We start from the raw sequence: 26557 nt of genomic DNA on the forward strand, positions 1-26557 counted from the left end.
GGACAAATAATACATTCATTAGTGAGCGTTTAAACAAGTTTGTTTTAAGAGAGGTTCTTTTCTAAAAGTCCACAGGGCCAAAATTGTCCATAGTTGAAGTGACTTCTGATATCTGGAATTCTTAAGGCAATGTCTTTTGATTTCTGTTGTATTTAATTGAGCTGTTGATTAACATCACTGCTACAACCATCAAAAAATGTTTACAACACGCCATCTGCAGTATGACTGCATATAAACCTAACTCTCCACTAATTTTCAATTGATCTTATCCTCACAGAACGGAAGGATGGCAGCACAATAAGCATCTGTTTGTGTTTATGAGAGCCCATGTGTTTGTATCTGTGTGGCCTGCAGTCCCTTTACTTTAATTTACACTAGGGCATGAAAGCAGGAAGCCCTTAGAAATATGACTACAAAAGTCATTATTGTTTGTAGTCTGAAATACGGACCATCGCTTCTTTAGATGGCTGAAGGTCATCTGAGGTGAAAGATAAATCAATTCATATTCATGTTGGTCAGCTTGGCCTCAATGTTGGCAGCAAGGCAGCAATGAGGGAATTTCTAACCAAGGAGCTGTAGCAATTTCAACCACATAATTCATTATACTCGGCATTCAAATCCCTAAACAATTTACTGAAAAGAAAAATGAAAAACAAACGTGTCAATAAAGCCTTTGATCACAGCAAGTGAATGTTTTTAAACTTCACATATGTGGCTTGTGGAGACAGAGGTCTGGCTGATTATGTCTGTCATACTAAATTACTTGACGGCTGTAAACAAAATCACAAAAGTGCATACTAATTAGTTAGGATTGTTAAAATGTAGGGGGGCAAAACCCAGAACATCAAACTTCTTGAGCAATCCCATCAGTCACTATAATGGGATTCTCCTTAAGTTTATGCATTTAAAGTGTGTTTTTCTCTAATGTACTCGTATAATTTTATTGCGTTTTGATTTACAAAGTTTCTCACATGTCACATATGACAAATGGGGAACAAAATAATTTTGTTATTGTACATATTGTTCCCAAAGGCTTTCTGCGCCAGCTGGTTTCATCAAAATTAACTTGACAAATAAATTATAAATAGAAGAAATTGCAGTTCAGCTCTTCAAACTAGCGTGCCTTAACTAGAGCCAAAAGTGATATTCCCATGCTCTTTTTCTCTCCAACAGGTTTCGTTCCACAATGCCGCATAACGCATGGAATGCTATTGTGATTTTACTTGAGAACACAACACAAACAAGGAAACCAGGGCCTCAGGGTGACACCCACCATATGCTCATTTATGCATGAAAGGGAACTGGAAAAAAGAAAAAGTATATCCATTGCATACCCAAAAATCCCCACTTAATAGTGAGCCATTGAATTTGTGCCGGGAAACACAAAAAAAGCAATTAGAACCAACCTCCTTACCAGCAATTACATACAGTACATCTTTTCTAAACGGCATGCTTAAAGGATTATTTCACCCAAAATAAAAATTCTCTAATTTGGGAGTCTTTATTTATTCATTTTACTCACCCATGTTTACTTATTTGGAACAGATAACCATAAAAGTAGATTTTCTTTTAATAATCATCAGCGGTCAAGCTTCAAAAAGGACAGAAATCACAATAAATGTAACGTTTTCAGATTAAAAAAATGGCACATCATCATCATTAATGGGAAAAAAAAGCACTGATTCTCACATATTTGGTAACCAAATGTGATGGTTGTATGGCTTCAGATGACCTAGAATAAAAGACCTGGGTGCAAAGCGCAGAGCTACGCGCAAAGACCGTGTGCTTTGCCTTATCCAAATTTTGATAGAGTTCTAATTCTAAGCGCAATTTTCGTGCCAGTGCAAAGTCCAAATTCAGTTCCTGCATTTGTAGTTTGGAGATTCCACCAGCAAATAGTAATAAAGTTCATGACCAAACTGATTTAGCCATTTTATGCAACAAAATTTGTGTTAAACTATCTACAGGCCATGCTTTATTTTTTTAATTGCCATTATTCTGTTTATATTTACTTTTTTATTTCTGACCTTATTTGTAGAGGTATTTTTCTACCTGTTGTCATAGAGTGATTTTTGAGTCACTGCAAAAGTGGCAAATGGAAGAAGTTGGAGAGGGTAAAATGTTTGAATTTGGTATGATTTTATTTTAAATCACTTTTTTTATTTGATTTTATTTTTGTTTAGATTGAGTTGTAATATAAATTTAGAAATGTTTTTGGTTTTATTTTTTGTATTTCAATAAAATCTAAATTGACTGATAGAAGAGAAGTGCCTTAATTAATGCACAAAATAATGCAAGTACACATTGACACTACTAACTTCTTATGAATGTGCTTGTCTTTGTTTATATTGCTAGTGCTTGAGAAAATGAACTGTATAATAAGATGCAGATGCTGCAATAACCAAGGAAGAACCTCTGAATTAAATTATAGGTGACCCAGCCCATTTGTGCCTTGTGCATGCAATTTCATCAAACACACTTACGCCTAGACTTTGTGCACGGATGCACGAAAACACCAAAACTGCATGCCATGCCCATTGACTTATGGCATAAAATAGGGTCCTTGGAGTTATTTGGAAAGTCCTTTTTGGAGCTTGACAGACATGGTCACTATGAACTGTAGTTGTATTGAAGGAACTGTGTAGTAAGGGTTTGCAACAGCATGATTTTTGGGTGAACTACTGATTTTAAGACAGAAAGGGTGGGCCAAATTGAGAGTTCTGGTGCAAGTTGGACTGTGATGGGGTCACGAAAGGGTGATGTCTGACACACAAGGACCCCTGCTGACGCTGAGAACTCTTGAGCTGCAAGCCAGCATGTCTGAGCCTGGAGATGTAAAGATGAGCACTGTGCCTTCTCCAAAGTGTTCAAGTGGCTCTGTTCCTCGGGGCGTGAGTGGGGCCTCTCCACACATAGGCATCCAAGAGCTGATAAGAACGGCAGAGCCTGAGGCCACTCAGGGCTCAGATACAGTCCATCAAATCTGCATCTTAGCATTTCGCTATCAGAGATTAGATAAGCCAATCATGCTGCAGACATTATGATCAGAGACAGAGATGGTGTGATGGTGGCTTGTTGAACTCTGTGCTTTCTGAGGTGGTGTGTGAGTTGCAGACGGTAAGGTCTTAGATAGTCCAATGTCATCCAAACACAAAACCCAAAAACATACACACGCCCTATGCCCACATGAAAAGTAACACACCTGAGTGTACTTAACATACTCTGTCCAGCTTAGAGTGTCCATCCCTGCAGGTGGCGTGGGTTATACAATCAAGTTTGATACCAAATAATCAGATGCGAAAATGGAAAAAGTCCTGGTGGGGTACTAAGTCCAGTGATTGGCTGGTTTAGGCCACATATTGCCTCAAAAAGGCCTGTTACATTTTTGAAACATCTGTTTGGTTTGGTCCAACTTTGTAAAGTTTTCTGTGGGACAAAGTTTGGTAAAGATAAGGGGGGAAATCAACTTTTGCTTGCTTTCTAGTAAATCAAATGTACTTGGGGTGCTTTCAAACTAGGGCTTTTGGTGCAGATTCAAGTCCATTTGACATCAGACATCGGGTTGATTGGTTGAAAGCCTGGTTCAGAACTTGGGTGCACACCAACCAACTGCATTAAAGATTGCTTGAAATGGCGGTCTGGAGTATAGTTCATGTTGGTTTATATGGTTCACAATTGGTATGAACACAATCCGGACTAATTTGAAGAAGTGAACTTCTCTGATGATGTATAATTTGCCTATACATGGCCGCTTGTCTCCACTGAAATTGCCCTCGGTGAGCAGTTTGCATTCTTTGCATCTGTGTGTCATTCTGTGTGTGTTCAGTTGTAGAAGTACAGGCAAAGGGACAAAACATGAGCAAACTCATGTTTGGACCAAGCAACTGAACCAAGTGGTAAAGAAGTTTTTCAAAAAGGTTTGAGGAAACTTTCTCAAACCTTTCCAATTATTTTTCATGGCACTGTGTATCAGGTCCTTCTGAACTGTATTTGTACTACAATCTTGCCAGTTTTGGCATCAAACAGTCAGACTTTACCACTAAGGAGTTTCTTTCCCCTGACCTCAGGTCCACAAAACATCCAAGCCAACATGGCAAATGTTTAAGACCACAACATACTGTGAAATAAGCCTGAAACAGCAGGTAAAAGATTTGCCTGTCCAAAATGAACCACATTAGTAAATCTCTTTCCTCCGTGAATATTCTTTAAATAATTTGCTAATTTCTTAGCCTGTCTAAAAGGGTCTGCTCACTTCTACTCCGCCTGTGGTCTTATATCATTCTTCCTCCAAGCTGCCTGTTCTTTGGTTGTTATGGAAATCTGGAGCAGCAGCCTCATGACACCATGTGGTCTGGGAGATGCAGCGATGCCTCTCTCTGCTTTGAGGTCAAACCCAAACTCATGGGCCATGAGTGTGGAGGTCAGAGAGAGTCTAGGACACCCACACACACTAACTCTTCAGAACAAACAGATACACCGTCCCAACTTATTGAGCAGATGAAGTTGACCTGCTACCTTGCTGTTGAGCTGCATTGATGATGGCATTAAACAGTTCACTAAGGTACATGAATACACCATTCAAGTTTACCACATAAACATAAGGTACTTGTAGAAAGTCACTCTAGGGATCAGAGTATTGCCAAACTGCTTTGAGGCAATAAGTTGGCAAGCAGGCATCTTGTTATCGCCCTGGACAGCTATTTTCCATGTAGATATTAGGCATAAAAGTTCAGCTCATATTTACTTCATTTGTGAAAGACCAAAATCTCCAAAATGGTTTGTCAAGATTACATTTCAATAACAAGCAAATCAGCATTACTTTGCTTCATCTTTGTGCTTGCTTCTTGTCAATCTCACTCATTTTCTTCCCTGCAGGATGATGCAGATGACAAGTGAAATTCTACGAGAAGGAAAATCTGTGTAATGAGTGGCAGTCCTGTACTGACCCCAATCCTTCAGTAGTTAGTTTGGATCATGACCGGACTATGAGGTCAATATCTGGACTGTAATGCTGTCACATTGTGATGGAGCAAATGAGAACATTTAAATCAACATAAGGCAGATGACCGGGAAATCTCCTGGGTTTGACATGAAACAGAGGATGAGTTAAATCTTCATAGATGTACTTCTCCTTAATTCAATACCACTTGTAATAAATTTGTAATATCCATCCACCCATCCATCTGGTAGAAATATGGTGATAACTAGACCATAAAAATTTATCAAATTTCAGGTTTCCTCTGATAACTATTGTGAAAATGTTGTTCATTCTTACTAAACAATCTTTTAGGGGAGTGAAGGAATCGAACCTACACAACGCTAATGGTGCGCAATGCTGAAAATGCAGTTTGAAGATATTTGTCTGGAGCATGTTTACATAGACCAACAGTTAAAACATAACAGGCGAAACGCAAAAAATGAGTCATGTGTGAACTTTGACTATGGCACCTATGCAAGAACATTTTCAAAATGAATATAAAAGAAAGTCAGAAAAATTTACAAAAAGTGTGATGGCTGTACACTCACTGAGCACTTTCTTAGTAGTACTATGGTCCTAATAAAGTGCGGGTGTTGTCTTCTGCTGTTGTAGCCCATCTGCCTCAAGGTTTGACGTGTTTTATATTCTGATATGCTATTCTTCTCACTACAACAGTACAGAGGGGTTATCTGAGTTACCGTGCCCTTTCTGTCAGCTCGAACCAGCCTGGCCATTCTCCACTGACCTCTCTTATCAACAAGGGGTTTCTGTCTGCAGAATTGCCGCTTACTGGATGATTTTTGTTTTTGGCACAATTCTGAGTAAACTGTTTTGTGTGAAAATCCCAGGAGATCAGCAGTTACAGAAATACTTAAACCAGCCCATCACCAACAATCATGCCACGGTTGAAATTACTGAGATCAAATTTTTCCCCCATTCTGATGGTTGATATGAACATTAACTGAAGCTACTAACATGCATCTGATTGATTTTATGCAATGCACTGTTGCCACATGACTGGCTGATTAGGTAACTGCATGAATATGTAGGTGTACAGGTGTTCATGATAAAGCACTCATTGATGGAATATTTCAATAGGAGAAAAACATCATGGGTTTTTCATAAAGTACTATAGCGGAATGATGATTCATGTTCATTCATTTGGTGAGAACAAAGTCTGTCTGGTTTTAAACTAGGTTTACTTTGTGTAAATAAAAGGGGATAACAGCACTGGTGTGAACTCTCATTATGACATCATAAGTGTCTGACCCAAGAATATAGACAAAGATAATTACAGGGAATGAGTATCCCTCTATCAGTCTACTCCTTTTCTAAAGTGTTATTCAGCTATGTAATTCTATTTATCATGCTTTGTGCTTTGATATCTCTGAGAGTTCTCAACTGGACTCTCGTTTTAACTCTGAAGGCCAAGAGCCGACAAAGAAATAATCTTAGAGACAGTTACCCTGTATTATAGTCCATTCACACGCTGAAGAGCCTACAGTCTAAATACACGATATTAATTACATTATAATTGGGTTTTACTTGACTTCAGCTTTGTCAAATGCAAGCAGCATTTACTGTGAGAAGTTTGGCCGGGGGTTTCTGATAAGATCTGAAGGGCATGATGAGCAATTTGCGAGAAATTACATGCTGAAGGTCTGTTCTCTGGAAGAACTCCGGGAATAAAATTTTTAAGGACCTTGTTTTTCTGGAAAGCATTTTCATCATTAGTAATTATGTGCAATACTGGCTGACATCTCCGTTACCTCGTGGCTAAACACAACGGTTAAAATACAGCAGGCCTAAATGTTAAAATTGATCGGTTTAGTCACAAATCACACAACAGTACTACCCAGAGGTCTGTTTCTTAATGTACTGTTTCCTCTTGTGAAGGAAGGGCTCAGGTCAGTGTGTTGGGCATCAGGCCCAACTGTCACAAAAGTCACACATTAATTTAACGTCTGTTTTGAGAGCATTAGAAATAACCCAGCATGAGCTTTAACTGGTTAGCCTTCTGAGGCCACCAAACACATTGACTGCGTTAACACAGTGGCAGAATATGGCTATCAGACTTTTTTTTGGAGAGCTAAAATCTCCAGTGTCTTGGTTACACTGTGATGGCAATATCTACAAATAATCTCAAATAATCTCTAAAACCAATGAAAATGAACATTTGGCCCCCTTTATTAGCAAAGTGGCCCCACCTCCTCTTATCTGCCTTGGAGAGGTGAAGGGGCCCATGGAGATGTTGATGATTAAAATGCAGGAAGAAGGGATTAGAAAGAAAGGAGGAGAGGGAGGAGTGGAGAGCCAGTCAGGATCACTACTTTATTTTAAAAATGTGATATGTCAGAATAATAGTAGGGAGAATTATTTATTTAATCTTTTATTTCTTTCATCACATTCCCAGTGGGTCAGAAGTTTACATACACTTTGTTAGTATTTGGTAGCATTGCTTTAAATTGTTTAACTTGGGTCAAATGTTTTGGGTAGCCTTCCACAAGCTTCTCACAATAAGTTGCTGGAATTGTGGCCCATTCCTCCAGACAGAACTGATGTAACCGAGTCAGGTTTGTAAGCCTCCTTGCTTGCACATGCTTTTTCAGTTCTGCCCACAAATTTTCAATTGGAATGAGGTCAGGGCTTTGTGATGGTAACTCCAATACCTTGACTTTGTTGTACTTAAGCCATTTTGCCACAACTTTGGAGGAATGCTTGGGGTCAGTGTCCATTTTGAAGACACATTTGTGATGAGCTTTAACTTTCTTGAGATATTGCTTCAATATATCCACATAAATTTCCTTCCTCATGATGCCATCTATTTTGTGAAGTGCACCAGTCCTTCCTGCAGCAAAGCACCCCTACAACATGATGCTGCCACCCCCATGCTTCACGGTTGGGATGATGTTCTTCTGCTTTCAAGCATCACCCTTTTTCCTCCAAACATATTGATGGTCATTATGGATTTTAATTTCATCACACCAGAGGACATTTCTCCAAAAAGTATGATCTTTGTCCCCATGTGCACTTGCAAACTGTTGTCTGTCTTTTTTATGCTGGTTTTGGAGCAGTGGCTTCTTCCTTGCTGAGCAGTCTTTCAGGTTATGTCGATATAGGACTTGTTTTACTGTGGATATAGATACTTGTCTACCTGTTTCCTCCAGCATCTTCACAAGGTCCTTTACTTTTGTTCTGGGATTGAATTGCACTTTTCACACCATACTACGTTCATCTCTAGGAGACAGACAGAATGTGTCTCCTTCCTGAGCAGTATGATGGCTACATTGTCCCATGGTGTTTATACTTGCGTACTATTGTTTGTACAGATGAACGTGGTACATTCAGACATTAAAAATTGCTCCAAGTATGAACCACACTTGTAGAGGTCCACAATTCTTTTTCTGAGGTCTTGGCTGATTTCTTTTGATTTTCCCTTGATGTCAAGCAAAGAGGCACTGAATTTGAAGATAACGCCTTAAAATAAATCCACAGGTACACCACCAATTCAGAACACCTCCTATCAGAAGCTAATTAGCAAATTGTCTAAAGGCTCGACATAATTTTCTGGAATTTTCCAAGCTGCTTAAAGGCACAGTTACCTTAGTGTATGTAAACTTCTGACCTACTGGAATTGTGATATAGTCAATTAAAAGTCAAACAATCTGTCTGTAAACAATTGTTGGACATATTACTGTGTCATGCAAAAAGTAGATGTTCTAAACTATGTTCTAAATCTGTGGAGGGGATAAACAATTAGTTTTAATATCTTACAATTACGTGTACAGTATGTAAACTTCTGATTCAACTGTATATTGGGGATTCTGCCTAATTGATGCAAAAAGAGGGATGCTTTAAAAAAAAAAAGTTTCAAAATAAAGCATAAGAGTGAGTGAGAGACAAATGAAGGAGAAACTTCAGATAGAAAGGAAGTCTATACAGCTGCACAAATAAAAACAGGTGGAGTGTGTCCATCTGGGAGATGAACAAGAAAAATAACACTTTTTAGAGACACAAGGAGGAGGGTGAGGGGTGATAGAGGGTCCCTATATCCATATTACCAAAGAAAACAGTACATTCTCTAAAAAAAATAGCTATTCAGCAAAGGCATTCACTTGGGGGACAAAATTGTCCCCAGAAGATAGTTAAATGTGAAAAAAGTTCATTTGAAGACATTTACAGTGTAGGTTTGTCATTATTTCGAAAATGATTAATAAATCAAATAGATAAATGTTTTTTATTGATAAAATGCAAAAGGGTGTGTCAATAGTATTTATAATTAGCTGACCTTATTTAAATTTAGCCAAGTTAACATGAGTAGGTGTGAGCAAGAAGTTGGGATGTACTTACTGCAAGGTAAAGCATGGTGTACATTGAAAATGAAGCATGTCCAGAAAAGAAGGATTTCCTGTAATGAGAGAGAGAGTGATCATTTCATCTTTAAAAAAAAAAATATATATATATATGTGGGTGTTTATGAGATAACTTGAGTTGAAGGTGTAAAGGCCACAGCTACACCTTGGTTTCAGATTACTCTATTTTCTAATCTATTATTTTCACATTTTTTTCTATTAACTAAAATCCTGTTCATGCCGAATGTAAATTTATTTTGCAGCAAGATATTAAAATCAATTGCAAGCATTCACCCTGCAAATGTTTTTTGATTTTTAGGTACATGTTTGGCAGACAAATTCACAACTAATTAAAATTATTACACAGTTCTCTGGAATACTTTATTCTGATTGGTCAATTGTGGCCTTCTGCAGTCCTATCACTCCACTGTCTCTTTCTTGTCACATAATAACATTATTTCTACCCAAATCAACACAAAAATAAATGGTAAACTACATTTTGTTTAAGGCGGAGTAAAAAAAAAATATTTTCAGATTAATCGCGATCTAATTTTGTAATTTTACTTTAATGTTTATTTCAGTTTTGGCTGTGCTGATTATTATATATGTTAAATAAATAGCAATTTAACTGCATAGTTTAGGCCCTGTTTTTATATATATTTATTTAATATTTTTATAATGTACTAAATAAGAAGGTTCCCTGTATAATTTACAGCATTAGCTGAAATAATTACTTTCATATGTAAGTACCATTTCATACCCAAATTAATCAGAATAAATTATACCATTATTTTGAGAACGAATACAAGTACCGTTTCTTCCTTTTGGTACTCACCGATAATGATTCCAATACCTGTTTTTGTATTTTATTTTTTTTGTGAAATTCCTTATCAACAGTTCATTCAAATTTCATCATCAAAATTTTGTTGAAATAAATTTATTCTTAAAACTTTGTAATTAAATGAAAAAAAAAAATATATATATATATATATATATATATATATATATATATATATATATATATATATATATATATATATATATATATAATTTGTTTTTAATTTTTGTTTTACATAACATTGTATTATTTTTATATTAAATGACGTGCTTTTATATAGAAACACAGGACAATCCAAAATACAACACTGGAGTTAGTTTTGTCAAATAAAGTATTGCATAACAGAGCATTACAGATGTGAGATATAATACAATTAGTATTAGTCTTATATTATGATATAGTATTATAACTATTATTATTATTATCAGTAATACAATGAATATTATATAACTATACAGTAGTGATCTATTTCTGTCAGACTTTTTTCAATTTTAAATTGATCTTTTATTTTGGCAAAGCTTTTATTTTGAAATGTTTCTGTGTTGCTATGATGGTTGCTTCTAAATCCAGAAAAGCCAGTTGCATCTTGATTCAAAGTGATTATTAAACTGCAAAAGGCTGCTATTTAATGAAATAAACATGTAGTCTGCATTTGCCTTGCGCTACAAAGTGAATTAGTGTTCTGTTGGCTGTCATCTGCTACAAACAGAGCAAGTAATATTCATAATGGTGTTTCTGTGTATAAACCAAGGAGCTCTAAATGATATAAGCACTGTGTTTTTATGTCAGCACAACACTGGCTCCACACATTCACAAGAACTTACATTTGAAGTGCGCAGCAATGTAAACTATATATTTATCTCATTAAATTGCAGCTTTTTACAGTTAAATAATCTTACTAACAAATAACGTGATTTTAATTAGTTGCATTAAATGTTTACATAATGACATTAGTTTGTCAGATGGTATCAGTTTTTGGTATCGGATCATTTTTATGAGCACGAGTACAAGTACATGAGAGCAGTATTGGACCTGATTCCAAAATAAAATCGTTACCAAATCAGAATCAAGAGCTTGAATCAAAATTTCATCCAATCGGGAAATCTGTATTGACACCCAGCTTTACAACTGTCATCATTATTTGTCACGGTAAGAACAGGTGTTAAGTGACTATGTTCACATTTATTCGTTTAGCAGTCACTATCATCTTAAGTAATTCAACATAAGGAAACAATAACATTAGCAGTGCTATATCATTATAAACCTGTCTGCACATTTGTACATTGCAAGTGCTGAACATCTCACCTGGCCTCTTGTACTTTGCTAGGATCTCCAGTGCATACGTATTCAGTGATATATCCCAGAGAGCAGTTGAAGGAAGAGTCCAGCTTACACACATCTAGGAAGTGTGGCCTCATCCGCCCAACCGAGACCTTGGCAATATCCGTGAACGATTGGCTGACAGCACAGCCGAAGATGAAAACACCAACTTGTCTGTAGAGGGCGGAGACATAAGGGTTCCCCACGAACGATTTGGAGCCCTGGTTAAGGTAATGGATCCTGTAGCATTCGCCAATCACGATCTAGAGAACGGTTAATTCACAAGAAAAATCATTGATATTGTTTTGATTTATACTACACATAATTCAAGTAATTAAAGGAATAGTTCACTCAAAAATTTGTAAAATGCTGTTATTGTTTTCTGTGGAACACAAAAAGCCAACTATCTCCAAAAAGGAGATTTTTGAAAACAAATAAAAAAAAATAGAAAATACTTTTTTTTTTTTTTTTTTGGGTGGACTATTCCTTCAAAAAGTGATGCTGAAATGTGAAGTCAAACCACAAACATTAACATGTCATTGTGTATTAGTACAGATTTCATAGTGGTCAGGTCATGAACATGCAGGTTGGAGCTAGTCAACATGCCAATAAGGTAAAAGTTAGGAAAGCACATGAATGAAAAAGCAAGAGAGAAATGATGGAGAAAGAGAAAAAATGAAGAGAGGGAACAGAAGAACAGATATATGACTGAGCATGGCCTGCCCCTTGCTGATGACATTTCAATGATATGGAACATATGATGTTCTTGAAGGTTATGGCTTTCATATGAGGAGTTAAATGATGGGATTTTAAATGGATGTCTGCACCATTTGAAACCAGTAGGACGTAAAATAGAGAAGAGAGGCGTGGGTTATGAAGTACATAAACCATGCCTTAATGAGATATTTACTATCTCGCTCTCTTTTTCACTTAGAGGAACGCTGTTGTGGTGGCAGTGAAGACTAGGGGTTGCTTTTCTCGAGGCCTAACCATACTAGGACTGAGACACTGCTAATTAACTTAAGCTGTGTGAGGAGTGCCAACAGACATGTGCGCACGTGCGTGCACGCACAAACACACACACACACACACACACACACACACATACACACACACACACACACATACATATATATATATATATATATATATATATATATATATATACACACAGTCCTTGTTTTAATGAGCATGGGAACAAGTCTACTCCAGACAGTTGACAAGCATGTCTCCATATGGGATCTCCATGGAGTCAGGGTTTGGTGTTTTGCCAGTGTTCAGGGGTTTGTATTTTAGGACCACTTTCCTCATCTCCACTACTTTATTCCACAAGGGGTTCGTCTTCCAAGCTGGATTTTTGTTTTGAGACAGTTTTGGAGTTTCATAACAACTAAAAGTCTTTGTCCCATCTGTTTTGACTTGAATCGACGCATACTGTGTCTAATGTGTTCCTCGGCCAATTAGTTTCCATGGTGAGGGGTTTACCCATGACCAGATGTCACAATGGTTGTGAATGTTTTGTAATTCAACACCTCAGCAGCTGCATGGCTGTGTGTAGAATTATCTACACTAAGTTTTACATTTGTGATGTTTTTAACAAGCAGGGTTTACATTCAAGTTCAAAGAGTAATATTTACAAGTTGCATTTTACAATTACGATTTAGTTTCAGGACAAACCTACACTGTAAACTGCACAGTGTAGACGGACTATCATTAGACGGAATCTAATGATACCGGTCATGAATATGTCCAGGTCAAATTTCACACTAAATTTAAATAAGAAATAAGAAACTATATAATTTTTATTTATTTTAATTTTTTTTATCATTGTGAGATTCATTTTATGACTTTTGAGCAGATTTACACCCCAGTTTGCATTAACATACTGAAATAATAGTAATAATAATATTGTATTATGACAATATAAATTGTAAAGTATCATGTTACTATTTATAATACTGCCTTAAATGTACACTGATTTAAATTTAAAACCATTAAAGTAAATTTGACTATAACGCTGTTAAAATGACTGTAACACAGTAATGAGACTTACATTTAAAATAACGGTGGTAAGGTTAATAACATCCAGATGTCAAATGTAATGTGAATTTTGTTGGAAAATGTGCTTAATTACCATGAAAACAATGACATATGTCCAACAATCATAAAGTTCCTAAAATCGTATACATTTTCTTTATAGGTGCACAACTTTTGTCTTTGTGGCATCTTAGATTTACACTGACACCTAGTGGCTTGGATGTAGCATCACTTAAAATCAATAGTTTTCAGTTTCAGATGATGTTGTAGAAATGTAGTATTCACAGTCAGCAATGATTACTTTAATCCAATTGAAAGTGTCCAATAACAGGATGGTTACTGAGATTAAGAGAGCAGCATTCAGCTGGTCATATGAATCTAACATGGTCCATGTGTGGACCCTCTCTCCATGTAGAATAAAACAGCTTTTATTGATACTGATATGAGACTCTAGTCTTCATTTTAATGTGAGTGGTAATGATTTCCTACATATATTGTAAATTCATGTCTTTAGGAGTTGAACTTTTTTAATGAGGAACAAAATGACTGAGTGCACCTTTAAGAAAAATGCAATTTCTTGTTTGTTTGTTTTTTTCTTTTGATTTTGGGGTAAAATGTGACCTGAACTGATTTCGGGTGAAATTAATGCGTTTAATTTATTCATACATTTTTGGATCTTCTGAAATGGTTGGATTGAGTTTTAAATTATATTCCATCGAATGTAAGCGCAGCGTAGTTCTAGCGAGAAGACTTAGCAGCTGTACTTCATCGCACCATTAGCTCGGTAACTCCTAGCCAATCACATGTAAGCCATCGCTTTATAAGTCTGCTCACAATTATTGCCGTTTCAGTGTGCTAACACGGCAGCCTCCACCACCCCACCACCACCAGTTGAGTCCCGTCCTGCACGGGGGTAGGCTACTCGCCCCTGCCTCCTATCTCCAACAGGATATGACGTTCGGAGTACAACTTCGGACTGCCAGATGGGACTTATGCCAAAGAGAGAGATTACATTTCTGTTTTATATTCATCAAATACAAGACATCTTAAATTTTACTCAAGTCTGCGATAGAACTGATAATCCTTCATTTATCAGTAGATGAGGCATTGCTGTTTTTGAGAATTACTTTCTCTGAGAAACAAAAGTCAAACACAAAAAGAGCAATGTATCACAGAAAACATGCAGACAGAAGGAGGAATACCTAGAGAGAAAGAAAGAGAGACATAGAGATAGCCCTGACCACGATAAATTCCTTGATGTTGAGTTACTTCAAATTTTTAAAATGGAAAGATGAGATTGGGAGGGCTGGTTAATGGATTTGTGGGATTATGGGTAGGAATCTCCTATCAAGTCGCTATTTATTCCTACAGTTATTCTATATCCAACTATCTCTATGGTTTAATGGGGGATGAGGGTAGTAGATGGGAGGTTTAAATGATCAAGTGATATATTTATATGTAAATAAGAGAAGGACTTACAGAGAGGATGGCAATTAGAATGCCAGCGGCACAGAGCACGGCATCGCTTATGGTGTCCCCGTTTTTATACGGGTACTGGATGGACTGGTCACTGCAGTAAAACCCGCGACGGTACGGCTTGATTGTGCTAGTTTCAATTATCAGGAAAGGCAGACCAGCTACAGCGAAACACACAACACACAAACACACACACACAAAGAAAGAGAGAAAGATAAAGGGAGAGAGAGAGGGAGAGAAAGAGAGAGAATTCAGGTCAGTCACAGAAAGACACGCGCAGGTAGCGGCGCGGCACAGCACAGCACAGCACAGCACACAGCAGCCGAGGAGTATGGGATGTACCAAGCACGGGAGGGTGACATGATAGCTCGGCTTTTGAGAGAGTAAATGACTATAGCTAATGGCTGTCTGGCATAAGGCACTGTAATTGAATATAAATTTCTGCTACATCAAGGCTATAAACCTTTCATGTATGTTTTACTACAATAAATCTCTCAAAAGACTTGGCTTCCATGCAGTCGCCCGCCCGTTCGCCTGGCCCCATGTCCCCTGTCTTTGGCCCCTTATTGGGGCACTTACGCTGGCAATGGGCAGGAGCAGGCCCACGGCTGTCAGCACAGAGGAGGGCACAGTGCTGCTTTTATAGGCGTAGCGGATACTGTCGTCCGCGCAGTAGAACCCACGCTGGTACGGCTGAACTGTAGATTTATGCAATACCATCGAGGGCAGCATGACTATGCAAAAAACACACACATGTGGCGTGTCATGATTCACACACTTACCTGAGAGGGCAGGGCTGTTTCACATTACTTAAGTTTTAAATAATTATTTAAACATTGTAATAATAAAAAAAGCATGATAACAAAGTGTAAAAGAGTTTCGACAGGTCAAGCAAAATGGCATCAAATGTTAAAGCAGTTCACCCAAAAATAAAATGTTCTGTCATCATTTACTCACCCTAATGCCATTCCAAACCAGTATGATGTTATTTTTAACTTCTAACAAAACAATCTGAATTTTTTTATGAATATTCACTCAGATCTTGCCTTACAACGACAGTTCCACACTAGTTAGTGACCACCCTAGGAAACTAGCAAGCTCCAAAAAGGACAACAAGCTCCACTTAAGTATGATAAAGTAGTCTATATGACTCTGGCACTGTATTTAAAGACCTCTAAAGCCATTCATTTGCTTTGTTTGAGGAACAGACTGAAATGTTTTGGTTATTTACTGATAACCTTCTCTACAGAAGCTAGCATCTAGCCAACATTGGGGTCCAGATTCAAAACTGCCGCACTAGTGTGGACTACTTTTAAGATACATTAAATTGTGCTTTTTAGTTATATGGCAAGTTACATAAAAAAAAAAGCTGTGTAATGAATCTTAAAAAAATATCCTTTTGTGTTCCATGGAGAAAAAACAAAACAAAACAGCATTAGGGTTTGGAAAGACACAAGGGCAAGTAAATGTTGATAGATTTATTTTTCTTATTTCTGGGTTACCTAGATTCCTTTAATGGAAATGTTAAGGGAATTACTAAAATCAACACTTATCCCACTAACAGGCAAGCTGGGAAGTTCTTGAAGTCGTTATCTAATCTTTTTAACAAAGCACTATACCTCAAAGTATTGCTACTACAAGAGCCATGTACACATAACCTCACACAGAGCACATAAATGTACCATGTATCCAATACACAATACCTTAAAACAACAGTTTGCATGTTTGGTACTTAAGTAATTTGTGCAAAGCAACACAAAAACGAGAGACTTCTTTTCCTTACAGCTCGGGTTCAGGGCTATTGTCAGTGCAAAGCAGCTTACACCTAAAGACAATGCAGCCTAATGGCATTAAGCAAAGCTTTTATGCAAACAATACTGTATGTAGAGATTCAGAGAATTAATTCAATACAGATAAGAGCTTAAAATGAACTCGAAACCCAAATTAAATGTTCTTTTAGTTTAAGTAAGGGATTCAAACTAATTTAGAAAGGGTAATGTTTGGTTTTAATAAGAACAAGGGTGACATAGATGGTGTCTGTTTTTAATTGTTTCAACCATGCCTTTAGAAATAGTGGATTATTGTGATTTGTTGGGCTAAATGACCTGCAAATGACTGATTTCGAAAGCTTTATAGGCAACAACATGTAACACGAAAAGCACTCCTAATGGGAAGCACATTGTAGACTTGAGTTGCCATTAGCATGTTGCTAAGCTAACAGTGTGATACTCAAATATGCTTTAAAAGCACACAATATACATACATATAGGATAAAATAGTACATTTTAAATTGTAGTTCATTTACTACTCTGGGACTCTGGATTTTATTCTGAGTCCAGCCAAGTCCATGACATTTGCGATGCAATAAAAAAAAGAAAAAAAAGAAATGAATGAACACATCTCTGTCTGCATGCAGCTGTATTAGCCCTTGAAGTCGTAGACGTTGCCAGAGTTGTTTCACTGTGTTTAAGCAAACACACACATAAGCCAATGCACAGCCACACTCATCAGTCAACCAATACACTTAAATGTTACTACAGAGACTACTATATAACATCGACTACCGAGGTGGCTGATGGCACGACAAACACAAAGACGGGTATGTATCCAGTGTAATAGAAACTAAACAAGGCAGTTTCACATGACACGAGACCTGACAACTGGTAAAATTGCGTGGCATTTGTGCAGTCAAGACGGTGCTCGCATTGCGGTTTCATTGTGGTTAAAAACTTAAAATCAAGAACTTCACTAAGTCAAGTCACCCACATCATGTCATTCACAGTTTACTAAAAACAGTATATCGAAATAAAAATAGTATTAATATTGGATATTAAGTCTTTTTTGGGCATAATGTATCTACACATGTAGGCTTCTGTAGTCTCTTGTGGTCCATCCAGTTTTGTCAGCTTGAACTGATCCACAATATCTTGATGAATTAACTGTGTAATTTTTTAAATAGTTGGGGAAAAAGCATTATTGCTAAAGTAAACAGCAACTCTAAACAGAGCTTTAGTCTGGTTGTAATGACTAAAGCAGATTTCACTTTCTTTAGTCTATGTTTGAGTGGAGGGGAAAAAAAAAAATCAACAAATAATTTAAAATCTCAACAGAACACAATAAGAAGTGTGTTGAAGGACAGTTTTATATTCATACACCTAAAGCATATGCTGTCATTCTGAAACCACTTTGAAGTTTGTTCAGCAAGATACCAATCATAATATATGTATATATATGAAAGGCAATAGAGGTGTTTGTTACATTTATATTGGAAAACTGTTTTCTTAGTTGTGAAGTTTAAATTAAGCTTAAAATATTGATGTTGAATTTACGCTTATAATTTTAATTCAGATTCATGAACAGATTAATTCGGACTCAGACTCGACTTGGACTCAACTAAGGTGGACTCGAACCCAACACTATGTCATTCCATTATATGAAAGAACTATAACAGAGACACTCCGTGGATAAAAGCAAATACCAACACACAAATATTGTGGAGGTTTCCCTTGGTGTAAAGCGGGACAACAAACTATACTCACACACCAGTTTGGTTATGTGTTGAAACCAGTGTATTTTTTTCTGTGAGGATTAGGGGAGAGATGCCAGGCTCAAAATGGGTACCCTCAGCTCAAAATGGTAGAATCATTAAAATGTCACACCTCCTGCCAAACACACGTCAGCTGTCATCAGCCAGCCGACGCTGGGAATAATAATAAAAAAACATATTTCTATGTCAAAGCAAACTAAACATGAGACTCAAAGTTGTGGTGGGAGCTTTGAAAGTTCCCCTTCGAAGGATTGTAAAATGTGTGAATGGTAAGAAAAACAAAGTTTAGCTTACATCGGCCACCCAAATGTCTGGAATGGTGTTTGGAGCTAAAGAGAGATGGGGGCATTTGGTTTTTCGTGGTTAGAAAAAGAGGAGACAGCAGCCTTGGTGACTGATTCTTTTCTAACATCCACACACATGCATGCAATAAACCAAAACCTAAAGATGTACGATCAAACCAGTATTGGAAAGCAGCACATTTTGAAAAACTATCCTCAGTGCCTCTGTTTTTCTTCAACAGCAAAGATCTACTTTTTCCCCAGCCTGAACAACTTCATGACAGTGTTCTTAAGCACAAAGTGCAAAATAACATTCAAACATCAATTTAGATGCACCACAAATGCACCTCATCTACAAACAATCAAACCCTTCTGTCCATCCTCTCTCTCTCCCATCATACAGATGGGCAATTACCAAAATTAAATGCTGTAGACACATTCTGCACCTGTGAAAATAAAGAAATTTGTAGAGTTTTCACACAGGTGCTTGAGTCAGGGATGGCGTAAGCATATCCAAATAAATGGTAGGAAGCTCAGCCAATTCAAACCCAGGTAAAGAGACTGGGTGCAGGGAATCCATAGAGCTATGTTACAGCTTCTGGAAACACATGCAGACATGGACGCACATTCCTCCTTGGCACTCCTTGTGATGTTTTCAGACCTGCCTGACCACAAGGTCAAATCCACTTAAGACTGTCTGGAAAAAGCCAAGTCCTAGAGATAAAATTTCTTTATATGTGCACGCATGTTCATGCTTAGACAACGTCCGTATCCACTTCTATCAGTGTGTGTCTGTATATATGCATAAGTATAGAGCCAAATTGTTAACAAGTCTGTTAAATGAGGGGTAAAATGACCCCTAATAATCCTCAAAGCTATAGAGTTCAATGCAAATGAACATTTAGAGAGTGTTCCAAAAGCTATAATGTTTTAAGCTGTACAGAGAAGTATTCATGACAGAACTTTGCTAGATTAAACATGCAACGTTTTGATGGTCACCATAGTATAAACTCTGTGCAGAAAGCAGCCACAAATTCTGACTTCAGTGTGTGTGTGTGTGTGTGTGTGTGTGTGTGTGTGTGTGTGTGTGTGTGTGTGTGTGTGTGTGTGTATAAATCTCTATACTGCCATACATCTGTTTGCGCAAGGTCTTCTGTCTGTGCCCAATGATATTGGCTGTGAGCCCTCGTCATGGCAGTACACCATTGTTCTACCACCCATGTATTCACCATGAGGCCTGGTATGACTCTCACCATTTTTCCCTCTTTCTCTACTGCTCTTAAGATACAAAATAACAGTGTGACGAGGAGGATGGTGGGGCAGGGCCGTGAGTGCTCACGTCCGGACCCCAATCGGGCTAATCAGCCGAGGAGAGGGATAAAAACGAGCCAGATGCGGCAGCTGCGTGTTGCTCTCTTTTCCGAACTGCCACATCCGGCTCATCTTTATCGCTTTCCGTGGCTGATTAGCCCGATTTGGGACCGGGTGTGCGTACTTACGTCCTGGTCCCACCCTCCATTTCATCACAAACAGGCATCACAAACTGAAGGACAGCTTCACTCACAACACTCTGTTTTAAGAACTTTAAGTTGGTGTTAAATACCGCCGTGAACACACAGGAAATGTAAGTTCGAATCTGGTCTGCACCCCCCCCACAAACACACATACACACACACAAGTTCCTTCCCCCCAGCTACTATCTGTATCCCTTAAAAGTGGAATTTTTTTAATTATTTAATGCATTTTGTTGTTTCATATCTACCTATCCTAACATAAGTAGTACAGTAGTACACAGTAACTATGTGACTCAGTTACTACGAGAGACTGAGAGAGGCAGGAAGGAAGGAAGGGAGTTACACTCACTAGTCTGTTGTCAGTGCAAAGTTAATTAAAAATACATAAATTCAGTCTGTTTCACAATGGACCTACGGCTAAAGACACAGAGTGATGACCTACAAACACAAAGGGGGTGCAGTCCAAGTTAAACAGCCATTTGGCATCCTTGTGTCAACGAAGCCACCTTGTAAAATTTCAAACACTTATCTAATGTTAAACAGACAAGTTTCCTTTTCAAGATCTATTTGCTTAGGAGTTTCTGTTTGTCAGTGCCGAATGGCTCAAGGGCCACTGGGTTCAGTGTGCATGAACTCTCCATTCTGCCCCTGACTTAACGCTCAATAAGAGACTAATGAAATACAACAAGGGATTATAATCTATTGGGGCCTGGAGTGCCACACATGCAGCACACACACACGCATAACAATCATAAGTGGGTAGCAGATTGCTGCATTGTGGAGGAAATTTTTCCTTTCGTGTTATCAGATGTCAGCATGCAGCCCTTTTGGAGCTCAGAAGTGGAATGGCCAGATGCCAGACGCTATGGGCAACCATCATCCAGCTCTTACAGCTGCAGACACAGACACCGATAGGCTAGAACGGAAATCAGTTAGAAATCAGTGTTTATATAAGAAATGAGATGATTCTTATCAGAGACAATCGAGTGATGGAGGCTGGTTACAAAAGCATGCAGCCTGAAGGGAAAATATACGTGTGTGTGTGTGTGTGTGTGTGTGTGTGTGTGTGTGTGTGTGTGTGTGTGTGATGAAGTGGACTCAGCAGTATTATAGTGATCTATATTGCATATGCAGTTGCATAAATATTTGTGAGAGTTTGTGATTTAGTGCTTACCCTTTTGATTTGCTTTTTGTGATTTTGTTCGCCTGGGTCACGGCACCAGATAAAGCTGCTGGTAGTAATGCAATTTGACACACCCACACTTAACACACTGCAAAACCAAATGTACATCACCTTTAACTCACTGAATCCATGAGAAAAACACCTTAAAAAATCTTTAAGGTTATTTGCTACATCTAGTTTTCTATCTTTTAGGAACCTGATATGGTTGTTAAAGCTGAAGTAGGCTTAACTAATGGTGAGAGTTTGGAACAGGGCTATCCATTTGCTCGACAAATTGAAGACCCTTGGAGTGTTTAGGAAATGTTACCTTAGCAAAATAATTTCGGGACACAACTGGCAAAGAAATGAGACTCTTACATTTGGACTTGGTAATAAGGTAATATGTTTCCTAAACGTTTGTCTGTTCCTTCAAAGCTTCTTGAGGTAATGGAGGTAGTGCCATCGACTGTGTGGTGGAGTGAAAGTGAATTGCATTGTAAAGCTGAAGCTCTGAATGCATATTAAACACTGATCAGTCACTGTTTGAAAAAAGATGCTTTGGTGAAGGGGAAAGAGAGCCTTGTGAAGAGACGTATAGGAGGAAATACCTTTACCTGACAAGGGCCACATGCCCTTGAACAATGGGTGCAATGAGGGGACAGCGCAAGGGGTCAAAATCCCCTTTCCACTGCATAAGCATACACACCAAAACAAATGCACACACTCACATCTAGGTCTAAGCTTCCATCACACACAAAGCAATCAACGGCAGAACTAAGACATATCAGTGGTAGGCCAGAGGTTATAACTTATCTGAAGGTTAGCGTGACTGTAACTTTGTGAAAGAGGCTTGAGGTTAGCTAGCTATAAGTACATCTGAAAATGTGGCGGAAAGACTTTCTCCTAAACAGAAAACACGCATGCAAACAAATTCTCTGAAGTAGACACCACAACTGTGTACAAACCACAATTTGCAACTTAAAACAAATTATTTGATAAAGGAAAGTTTTCAGACACATGGTGCACAGGAAGCAGTCATGACTCGTGTGTGACTAATGTATTGGTGACTCACTTAAAGGTGCCACATTGTAAAATATGTGCCAGTACTTTGTTCTCATGTTTGGCACATCAGTGAGTTTTGTAATTCTTGGATGGAGAACATGTTGGTCCCACACCCTCGATATAACAACTTGATTCATAACAAACCTGATATGAGGAAAGACCTTTTCAACTGGTAACAGATAAAACCTTGGGGAAACAATGCACATATGACAGTTAAAAAAAAAATGGGGGGGTAGGATGGTTGGTATGGGCCAGATGGTTATTAAATTACCTTCTTTGCTCATATGGGAATTTAAAAGCGCAAAATCTTCTTCTCATCTGACACACAAATGTTTCATATGACTGTGGCATGCGCTGTCTCTGGAGCTCCGAAGTGCATGCAAATCCAGCTGGCTTAACAATATTTGTGATCCAGGGACAGGAGAGCTCAGAGCATGATCACTCGCACGAATCCATTTTTTAACCCAGGAAAACCCCTAATGGAGAAAGAAATCCCCAGAGAACAGGACGACTCCCAAACAGGTCAAGAAAATGAAGAGGAGCTTGTTATAAAAACAGGTGCGACATAGTGTACAGAACAGAAAAATATAATGTGCAAACCATTATGCAAAAGGATAATCACTCGTATTAAAAGCAATCTGTTTTACCACCCCAAATGAAGCATGCAAAAGAATATTATGAAAGCCAAAAGATGAACTCCTCATTAATCCTGTAATTTATTTATTTAACAAGAAGTTGCAAAAGTTATTTTCTTCAAGAAGTGTTTCTTTTCATTGGATATTTTTTTGTTTAGCATTTAATTCACTGACTGGTGATCCAAAAATAGGCATTACAATATGGTTGTTTAATATAAATCCATTTGTATTGATTTTCCAAACTTTTACTATATTGTGATATATATCATTATATAAAATTACTCCTATCATGAAATACGATTTTGGTCATATCGCTTACCCCTAGTAGCCGTGTTTTTCAGGGGGTCAGGAATTGGCTGGTAAGCAGGTGCCTGTTAGCCCTGGCTGATAGATGATGGAACTAAACCCTTTGATAGCAAAAAGCATGTTCCTCCATTGACAGTCATTTAAATGTATCCAAGTTTTCTGACAAAATATTTTTTCCAAGAAAGATTTAAAAAATGTAAAACTCCCACATACTTCTAAGTGGCAACATTGCCATAAATACATTTTGTTATACTCTTTGCATGCTAAGATAGCGTGAGTGATTTTTTCTTTTTCATTGACTTTGCTACAGCTCATGTCCTAGGCACCTATCTATTACTTTGTTTTTCAGGTGTGCGAGATTAGTTGTTCATTGATTACAAGAAAGATTTAAAACCATAACTATTTTGTTATGTTAAAGTACTGTACATATTTTTCCAGGGACAGGGTTTTTGAAGGGCTCTTAAAAGCGTCAAATGGACTCACATTTTCCCTATCTGTTGCCATTGATGAGTTATGGCCACATGACACCTGATCCTGAACTGAGCACCCTGAGCAAAAATGTAAGCCTCCATATTGTGTACTTCCGGGGAACCGTGAACTAGCCAAGCAGATGTCACTGAAATGAATATGATGCTAACACATAGTTATCTACAGCGATTTCAGAGCTTCTTGGCATATTCTTATGGAATAAATTTTTTAGCCACCTATAAATCGCAAATATTTCATTACATAAAAGTATATATTTGCCAGTGCCTGATTTTTTGGAGGGCCCTTAAAAGCATGAAATGAACTTGTATTTTCCCCTGTCTACTGGCTTTCATGTCCTAGCTCAGGAGCTCCTTGTCAAGGTGCCATCAGCCAATCAACATTGCCATGACCAAAGTTTCCTGCAGTCCCATGGCATTTATGGCTTTTGTGACTGCCGCAAAAAAACCTGGCTTCAGCACCGAGCAGCCATGAGCAAAGACATCCAGGGAGTCCTGCGCCAGCTGAGATGAATGGCCTTTTGCGATGAATGGGAATGCTAATGGATAGCTTTCTCCAGGTACAACTAGCACTCTTTTGTGAGAGATTGTAAGAATAGAAACATTTTCATGTAGCATTTTGGCAGGCAGGGATACAATGGTATTCTCCGAGGTCACTAAGGGGCGGAGGTTTGTTGTTTAGTTCTCAGCTCCATTGATGGCTTTATCATTGGTGATCTGTCGAGGGCTTGTGGGCCAGGGCCTTCAGACAATGCGGGAGTCTATAGAGATAGACGAAAAATAAAACGGGCATGAAGCCCCTGTGGGAATAGTTGAGAATGAGTGGCTCATTGCCAGCTCTCATGAGACTTTAACTGGCTGAAAGACTGAAGCCGAACACAAAAGAGAGAGCTACCCCTGCTGGGAACGAGGGAAACACTAGAGGAGGGCTTCATTAATTACTATGAGAAAGGTAAATGGAGGGAGGGACACCAGTGTGGCCCTTGAAATCGAATGCAAAGCCACAATAGGATGCACACTGTATATTTAGAACAGTGTGCGTGTTTATGTGTGGACGTGCGGTTTATAGAAGTGTCTGAACTTGCTCGCTGGAATGGGACCACACAGCATGGGATTCTTCAGAAGTCAGAGGTGTATTTCAAACTTGATTGACATTTCCGAAATGCACACAGATCCATTCTTGCACCCTGACACATAATCCACAAAACCCACACAGACTAAACACTAAAAAGCACACATACGTACACCCATAGAGATTAACGTTCTTTGTGACCTCTGACCTATGAACCCTGACCTCTGGAATGTCTGGTCACTGTGGAGCTCTGTACGTATCCTCTCTACAGAAGCACTGACCTGCATCCTAAACACAGATCCATGACCCATTGCTTACTGGTACGTCAGACAGAGACTATCCCTGATAAAGAGAAGAGCACAATCTAATACAGACCAATGTGGGTCAACCCAGACCTACTAAACTTTTTACAGTCTGAGATAATAATCAATATTATCTCTGAGTCTATGTAACAGAGAGTACTGAACATTAACTGAACACATGCATCGAAAAGCTCTCTTTGCAGGTGTTTTGGAGTTAAATGATTGACTATTTGATGTCTGCACTGTGTCCTAACCAGGTGTGATGCTACACGTTCTATTTAGCGATATTATTTTGAGGCTTTTTAATTTAATAGGACAGGAGAGTGAATAAAATGGGAAATGACTCAAGTCGGATTTGAACTCCGATTGCATGCACATAAGCACCACTGTACATGCCGCGCTTTAACTTTGTGGCCGTCAAGTAATTTGTCTGAAGACATGCTGTAAAGAGACTAAATCACAGCCAATGAGATCACATTTGATGTTTAATATAGGCCTACAGCTATGTAGGGCATGGCTTTGGATCATTTAGAGTTTCATAGGGATGGTGACACCCAGCACAACACAACAAAAATAGAAACAAAGTGACCAGCAAAATGTATGGCACTTGTCGCAGATGGTTAGAACAAAAATTCAGATGCAAAATATATGATTTATCCCTTGTACTTTCATTCTTATTTAGGACATAGGGTGAGGGGAAGTGTTATATTTGGAAGCCAAACAGACATATGACCATTTGTTTGGTTCATGGCTGAGAAATATTATTGTCTGTTTTTGGTAATGTATGCGAGAAGGACCCCTGCTGCCACCATGCTTCTCTCTCTCTCTCTCTCTCTGTATCACTCTGTTAGTTTTGTCTACGCAAGCTGCTGAGGTCAGCGTAGCTGTGCACACTGGCAATCCTACCTTTCTCACTCTCTCAATACATTTGATAGGCTGTGGGGCTGGGGCCCTGCTCAAAGCATGTGCTTACGCGCAGCAATTTTAGTCATGGAAATTGACTCAGGGTCGTGCCTTTTCACATGGGCATCTGAGTGGGCTCCCTTGCCGTGGGGCTGACAGCACTCTACACATTAGACTAGGTATAAATTCGAAATCGCATACTACTCTTAATATTTCTTTCTATTACTGTATAAAGCTACTGCAAGAATGGTAAGAATATTATGACAGTATGCTATTCCAATCTGCAT

The 26557-nt window shown here is 38.2% G+C and overlaps 1 protein-coding gene across 2 annotated transcripts in view; it reads right to left on the reverse strand.

Annotated features, from left to right (window-relative positions):
* Positions 1 to 26557, reverse strand: part of LOC127621810 (phospholipid phosphatase 3-like) — a 55877-nt gene that overhangs the window by 13279 nt on the left and 16041 nt on the right. Inside the window, exons 2-4 of one of the 2 annotated variants that reach the window (XM_052095544.1) lie at positions 15005 to 15162; positions 11474 to 11751; positions 9329 to 9386 (exon numbers count right to left, since the gene is read on the reverse strand). In XM_052095544.1, the coding sequence (XP_051951504.1) occupies positions 9329 to 9386; positions 11474 to 11751; positions 15005 to 15162 (494 nt within the window). Of the gene's footprint in view, positions 1 to 9328; positions 9387 to 11473; positions 11752 to 15004; positions 15163 to 15580; positions 15736 to 26557 lie in introns of both variants that reach the window. The other variant, XM_052095545.1, reaches the window with a different exon arrangement.

This window comes from Xyrauchen texanus, chromosome 28 (assembly GCF_025860055.1).
Source record: "Xyrauchen texanus isolate HMW12.3.18 chromosome 28, RBS_HiC_50CHRs, whole genome shotgun sequence".
Lineage (NCBI taxonomy): Eukaryota > Metazoa > Chordata > Actinopteri > Cypriniformes > Catostomidae > Xyrauchen > Xyrauchen texanus.